The sequence below is a fragment of the Rhinopithecus bieti genome, unplaced genomic scaffold, assembly GCF_001698545.2.
Source record: "Rhinopithecus bieti isolate Rb0 unplaced genomic scaffold, ASM169854v2 scaffold_41082, whole genome shotgun sequence".
Classification (NCBI taxonomy): Eukaryota; Metazoa; Chordata; class Mammalia; order Primates; family Cercopithecidae; genus Rhinopithecus; species Rhinopithecus bieti.
The window spans coordinates 519,397-526,580 of NW_016817890.1; the positions used below are offsets into that span (position 1 = coordinate 519,397).

The window sequence follows — 7,184 nt, forward strand, 5'->3', positions numbered from 1 at the left end:
AAAAAGTCCATGAGTTACCATTTTCACAAAGTTCAGATATATTTAAATTAGCCTATTTAATCTTTTTTTGGTTGTTGTTGAGATGGAGTCTCACTCTGTCTCCCAGGCTGGAGTACAGCGGCACAATCTCAGCTCACTGCAACCTCTGCCTCTCAGGTTCGTGATTCTCCTGCCTCAGCCTCCCTAGCAGCGGGGATTACAGGCGCCCACCACCACACCCGGCTAATTTTTGTATTTTTAGTAGAAATGGTGTTTTGCCATGTTGGCCAGGCTGGTCTTGAACTCCTGACCTCAGGTGATCTGCCCACCTCAGCCTCTCAAAGTGCTGGGATGATAGGCATGAGCCATCGTGCCCAGCCTATGGTACAACTTTACTGAGGAAACAATTCAGGAACATCACTCTTAGTAAGGGAATTGTTGATTATAAGTCAAAAAAACACTATCATGTACAAATTAGGGGATTTTGTATACCTTGTTTTTTTGGTTACAAATATGCAAAATGAAGGATGTTTGCTAATACTTGTTTCCAATTTTTAAACTTTTCAAGTGTTGTACTGTTAATAATGTTAAAATAAAAGGCATTTGATTTAGTATGTTTTTTGAACTTCATCTTTTCAGGTTATTTTGTTGCTGGCCACTTGCAAGGCACTACTGAGGCTTCAGTAAGTACTGAGATTCAGCAACATTACAATCATTATAATTCAAAGTTTAGAGTTTCTTTTTTTTTTTTTCCTGTTTAAAAAGAGATGGGGTTAAAACGCTGCCCAGGCATGTCTGGAACTCCTGGGCTCAAGCAGTCGTCTTGCCTCAGACTGCCAAGTAGCTGAACTACAGGCACACACCACCACACCTGGCTGTGTTCAGTTTCATGGGCAGGTCAAATCATCTAGTGTTTTGTCTGTACGGACAAGGTCAATGCGACTTCTCCAAGCTTTTATCACTCAATGGCCCTAGAGGCCCCTGTGAGATAGATAGGGTCTTAGAACAAATAACTCATTACAATCCTCGGCAAATACTCTACTGAACTGGTGAACTGAAAATGTTTTGCTAATGGCCCAAATGTCACCTTAAATTTTTTTGCCTAGAGGAGTTACACAACTAGTTTGTATAATAATTTAGTTATACTAGGCCCTCAAGTCTAATTTGAAACAAAAACATACTTGACAAAGCAAAATATAACCTAAGAAATAATTCTGATTTTCTGCTAATAACAGACTTGGTTTAGGAGTCAAAAAACCTGGACACAGGTCTTACTGCCAAGGTGCTGAGTGACTGTATAAATCACATGATTTCTAATTCCAGTTCTCTCAATCTACAAAATTAGAACATGGATGACTAGCTCATATTAGGTGTCCTCTAAACTATTTTAAACATGCAAAATGCTGTTTTAACTGATGGTACTTTCAATTGTATTTTTTTTTTTTTGAGACAGAGTCTCATTTTGTCACCCAGACTGGAGTGCAGTGGCACAGTCTCAGCTCACTGCAACCTACACCTCCCAGGTTCAACTGATTTTCCTGCCTCAGCCTCCTGAATAGCTAGGACTACAGGTGCGTGCCACCACACCTGGCTAATTTTTGTATTTTTAGTAGAGACGGGGTTTTACTATTTTGGCCAGGCTGGTCTTGAACTCCTGACCTCAGATGATCCGCCCACCTTGGCCTCCCAAAGTGTTGGGATTACAGGTGTGAGTCACTGCGCCTGGCCCAATTGTATCTTTTGAAGCAATGACTCCTTCGGATCTCCAGGCTCCTCCTGATCTTTATGCTTTAGATTGGGATTTATCCTTCAAGACGCTTTCTCTGAACACTTCTAATTAGACTGGGAGGGGTACCTTGTCTGTGTCACACCTATCCCCCCAACTCGTGTTGTTTCATAGCACTTATCACACTGTGTGTTTCTGTGGGCTCCTGGATGCAGGGACCCCTCTAATCCATTTCAGCAGTCCATTAGTGTCTTTCCGTCTATCTCTTCCAGATAGAAGGCATCAAACACAGTTCACTGATGACAATTTATTATAATCTGTTGGTAGCACACAGACAAATATTAATTAAGCCAGAACCACATCTACACAGAAGTGGGCAGTGACATGTGCCATTCTATGGGGAACTGTGTGCACTTAATCATCATGCTTTAGCGTTTTGATCTTCTGTTTATGCCGCTCAATTTCTTTCTGCAGACGCTCAATCTCCTTCTTATGATGCACGATTTCTTCTTCATGGTGTTTTTTCAAAGCTGCCAGTTGTTCTCTACTCTGTGTTCTACAAGGACACGGTGGTTCAGGGTTTAATTTCAATCCTTCACCCAAAGAGATCTCTAAGCATAACCCGTAATGTCTAAGCAAGGAATAGGAGTCCCAGTTCCATGGGAGTCTGGCTGGTCATCCTCTTCTACTCCTCAACTAGTGAAAGAATACCCCATCTTAAATTGAGGGGTAGCCATCTTAAGAAGACCAAATGATTTCACTGGTGCTAGTGGCTTAAATTCCATCATTAAGATCTTATTGCTTTCAGATTCCTCTTTAAAATAGAAAACTCCAGAGAGATGTGACACAAGTCCCTAATACCTTATGAGGGGAACAACCCAGGGAACTTGACTCCCCTTTAGGGAAAAAAACAAAACAAAAAAAGGAACAAAATGGGGACAAAGGGGTGTGGTTAAAAGGCAAATATCCATTTCCTATTCCAATCTGTCTAGAGCTTTCTTTGCCTATAGAAATAAATGGCCCACTGTAAGGCCAAAAAAAGGTCTCCTGCATGGGCAGTATTTGGCAGTTCAATTTAGGTACCAAGAAGGGACTGGATTACAGTGTTGGTTTGGCCACATTTAGGCCTCAGTTTTCCTTAACTACAAAATGAAGGGGATCAATTAGATAGTCTCTAACAGCTGTACCTTGGCTCTCTATACGGTATGGCAGGTGTCATGGTGATAATTCTCAACAGAAGGCAGAAGTGAAAGGCCAAAGCACAAGCAAAAGCAAGATTAATTCCTCACTGCTCTCCAGAGTGGACAGAAGTCAGTTAGAGATAAGTCAGGGCTGGCAAAGGGAGGCTCAGCCCACTCCGTACTCCTAAGCAGGAGAGGGCAATCTACAGATCTAGGCTAGGCTGAGTAGGGCAAAAGCCTTTAGGAGATGGTGTAGTCCAACCCTAAGTAGCTCCCATGATCCTCACTCTTGCGGAGTCGGGGGTCTAGAAACACCTGAGAAGCCTGAATGCATGCAGGCTTGCAAAGCTAAGGCGTGCTGGGGAGGAAGGAGAGCGTAGAGGGGGTGACAGGTGGGTGAGGGCCAAGGGAGTCAGGCTGGGAGACAAATGTTAAGACGGTCGGATCTAGATACTGTGCGAAGAATCTGGGGGTGTTTCGCACGACCCGAGGAGAACTCCACGCGGGAGATGGTAATGATAAAGGAGGAGTTGAGCCGTGGGATGTTTTGGAGACCCGCCGGTAGAAATGGTTTGGGGGCCTGAAACTGTTGTGCAGGGAACTGGGAGTGCCCTATAAGTGGCAACTTGGGACATCAAGGGTTAGGGTATACCAGATTGGGGCCCGGGAGTTCTGTTGGGGGATGGGGCGCCCAAGGAACCAAGGAACGGGTGGGGCGACTGGCAGTTTAAGGATTGGAAGGCCCTGGGAGATCTAGGGCTGGACTTGGGACCCGGTGAGCCTCACCGGAAATATCGTTCCTCTTCAGCCTGCTCTCTCTTTCCGAAGGCCCCACCGGCTTCCCGGATGGAGCCCGCGCCCCGGTCGATATTCTCGGACTGCAGAGAGACAGGGACACAGATAAAAGTAGGGAAGCGAAGATGGGATCCGCCCTCGGGGCTGGAGCAGCGGACACTGCCGCAGCGTACCTGATCAGAGCCGAAGCCTCGGGCTTGCATGGTCCTCACGCCCCACACGCCAAGCCACGTCCGCGCCACCAACGCCGTCACTGCCATTGCTGCTGGAGCTGCACCTCTAGCTTCTCTGCCGCAGCAAGCTGTACCTCGTTACGCGCTAATGGCGCGGGGACTGCCAAGCACCCAATCTGGTCGACGGAGTGGCGGATGAACACAGGAGTAACGAATCACGGGAGAGCGGAGGCGGGCTTCCCGGAGCTCACAGCGAATCCCGAGCAAGAGACGGGTTTATTATTAGCCAACTAGCAAGGGCTCAGGGCCAAAGGACTGGAAAGAGGAATGATGGAGGAGTTTGGAGAGCTGGGTGAGGAGAGTGCTAGAAGCCGAAATTTCGGCTCTCGGACCCATCAGAATGAGGCGTGGCATTCACCTCCAACCCACGATTTCAACCCTAAAGTCGTTAATATTCAAAGCCCAAAGGAAGTTTTCCCTTCCCTGGCCTGCTAGCATCAATAAAATGGGGGAATTTGGGGTTTTGGAGCTGTGTCCAGGATGCTGATGTCCGGGATACCGACGTCCAATGTGCCGCGGCTTAGATATACATAAATCGCGTTCATTTGTTATGAGAAGTCTCAGTGTTCTGGCCGGGCGCGGTGGTTCACGCCTGTAATCCCAATACTTTGGGAGGCCGAGGTGGGTGGATCACCTGAGGTCCGGAGTTCGAGACCAGCCTGGCCAACATGGGGAAACCACGTCTCTACTTAAAAAAACAAGTATCAGCCGGGTGTGGTGGCATGCGCCTGTAATCGCGGCTACTCAGGAGGCTGAGACAGGAGAATCGGCCTGAACTCGGGAGGCGGAGGTTGCAGTGAACCAAGATCCCGCCACCACTGCACTCCAGCCTGGGCGACAGAGTGAGACTCGTCTCAAAAAAACCAAAAAACAAAAAAACTGGGCCGGGTGCGGTGGCTTACGCCGGTAATCCCAGCACTTTGGGAGGCCGAGGTGGGTGGATCACAAGGTCAGGAGTTCGAGACCAGCCTGGCCAATATGGTGAAACCCTGTTTCTACTAAAAAATACAAACATTAGCCAGGCGTGGTGGCACGTGCCTGTAGTCCCAGCTACTTGGGAGGCTGAGGCAGGAGAATCGCTGCAACCCGGGAGGCAGAGCTTGTAGTGAGCCGAGATCGTGCCACCACACTCCAGCCTGGGCAACAGAGTGAGACTCTGTCTCAAAAACAAAACAAAACAAAACAAAAACCCCAAACAAACAAAACCAAAAAAACTGAATTTCCAGACGTGACAGTAAGGGAGGTCAGAAGCACATCTTGTTATGTCCCCTCCCTTTTGGTGTTTAAGCACAACAACTGACCAGCATTAATGTTGAAATAAAGAGCATAAGTTTAAAAATGCACTCTTTGTGCAAATAAGGTACCAAATTATAAACAGGACTTAAGGCTATGTCACATGACAGTTAAGTCACACACCTTTAGAGGTCACTCCAACCCAATGTATTTGCTAACAGACTTCCTTGTCTTAAACATCTTAAACATTTCTTTCTGCTGACTCCGATTTTTTTCTTTTCTTCTTCTTCTTTTTTTTTTGAGACAGAGTCTTGCTCTGTCGCCCGGCTGGAGTGCAGTGGCACAATCTCCGCTTACTGCAACCTAGGCCTCCCAGGTTAGTGATTCTCCTGCCTCAGCCTCCCAAGTAGCTGGGACTACAGGCCCACGGCACCACGCCCGGCTAATTTTTGTATTTTCATTAGAGACGGGGTTTCACCATGTTGGCCAGAATGGTTTCAATCTCTTGACTTTGTGATCTGTCCACCTTGGCCTCCCAAAGTGCTGGGATTACAGGCACTGCGCCCCGCCTGCTGACTCCAAATTTTTAGACTAAACTTTACTCCTTTAACCAATTGCAAATTAAAGAATCTCTGAATCCACCTATAACCTCTGATCCCGTGCTTCAAGGTATCCTGCCTTTTTGGGCCAAACCAATGTATACCTTTCATGTATTTGTTTATGTCTGTGTCTGTAACTCCTATCTCCCTGAAACATATGAAACCAAACTGTGGGCTGTGCTGGGTGGTTCATGCCTGTTATCCCAGTATTTTGGGAGGCCAAGGCAGGAGGATCACTTGATGCCAGGAGTTTGAGACCACCCTGGGTGACATAGTGAGACATCATCTCTAGCCCCTTTTCCCCCCAAAATTAGCCTGGCATGGCGGTACATGCTTTGCAATCCTAGCTACTTGGGAGGATATCTTGGGCTTAGGAGTTCAAGATGATAATAAGCTATGATGGCACCACTGCACTTCAGCCTGCTGGGTAACAGAGCAAGATTCTGTCTCAAAACAAAAACAACCCTCAAGAAAAACCAAATTATAGGTGGGACGCGGTGGCTCATGTCTGTAATCCCAGCACTTTGGGAGGGCAAGGCGGGCAGATCCCGAGGTCAAGAGATTGAGACCATCCTGGCCAACATGGTATAACTCCATCTCTACTAAAAATACAAAAATTAGCTGGGTGTGGTGGCATGTGCAGGAGAATATCTTGAACCTGGGACGCGGAGGTTGCAGCGAGCCGAGATCGTGCCACTGCACTCCAGCCTGGTGACAAAGTGAGACTCCGTCTCAAAAAAAAAAAGAAAACCCAAATTATAACTTGACCACCTCAGGCACAATTTCCTAGGACCTCTTAAGACTGTGTTTCCCCAAACTATGGTTACTCATATTGGCTCAGAATAAACCTTTTAAAAATATTTTAGTTTTTTTTTTTTTTGTTAACAACATATTGTTGAATGGGCTTAATAACTACACTTTTGGCAATGTGGTGCAATGCAGTAGAAAAGAGCAGGCTGGGCACGGTGGCTCACACTTGTAATCCCAGCACTTTGGGAGGCCGAGGCGGGCAGATCATCTGAGGTTGGGAGTTCGAGACCAGCCTGACCAACATGGAGAAACCCCACCTCTACTAAAACAAAATACAAAAAATTAGCCGGGCATGGTGGCACATGTCTGTAATCTCAGCTACTCAGGAGGCTGAGGCAGGAGAATCGCTTGAACCTGGGAGGCAGGGATTGCAGTGAGCCAAGATCACGCCATTGCACTCCAGCCTGATCAACAAGAGAGAAACTGTCACAAAAATAAATAAATAATAAATAAATAAATACAAATAAAAAATAAATTAGCTGGGAGCAGTGGCATATGCCTGTAATCCCAGCTACTGGGTAGGCTGAGGCAGGAGAATGCTTGAACCCAGGAGGCTGAGGTTGCAGTGAGCCAAGATCAAGCCATTGCACTCCAGCCTGGGCAACAAGAGGGAAACTGTCTCAAAAAA

The 7,184-nt window shown here is 46.8% G+C and overlaps 1 protein-coding gene across 1 annotated transcript; it reads right to left on the reverse strand.

Annotated features, from left to right (window-relative positions):
- Positions 1–1,992: 1,992 nt before the first annotated feature.
- On the reverse strand, positions 1,993–4,052 carry ATP5IF1 (ATP synthase inhibitory factor subunit 1). Its single transcript, XM_017856395.1, has 3 exons — positions 3,855–4,052; positions 3,673–3,764; positions 1,993–2,261 (listed from the first exon to the last, which is right to left on the reverse strand). The coding sequence occupies exons 1-3, from the start codon at positions 3,939–3,941 to the stop codon at positions 2,120–2,122; spliced, it is 321 nt and encodes a 106-aa protein (XP_017711884.1). The 5' UTR covers positions 3,942–4,052; the 3' UTR covers positions 1,993–2,119.
- Between the last annotated feature and the right edge of the window lie 3,132 nt (positions 4,053–7,184).

Coding starts and splice junctions, on each gene's coding strand:
- ATP5IF1 (XM_017856395.1), bottom strand. CDS start 3,941: ATGGCAGTGACGGCGTTGGTGGCGCGGACGTGGCTTGGCGTGTGGGGC. Junction 3,765..3,854: donor GAGGCTTCGGCTCTGATCAG/GTACGCTGCGGC, acceptor GTCTCTCTGCAG/TCCGAGAATATCGACCGGGG. Junction 2,262..3,672: donor GAAGAGGAACGATATTTCCG/GTGAGGCTCACC, acceptor GTGTCCTTGTAG/AACACAGAGTAGAGAACAAC.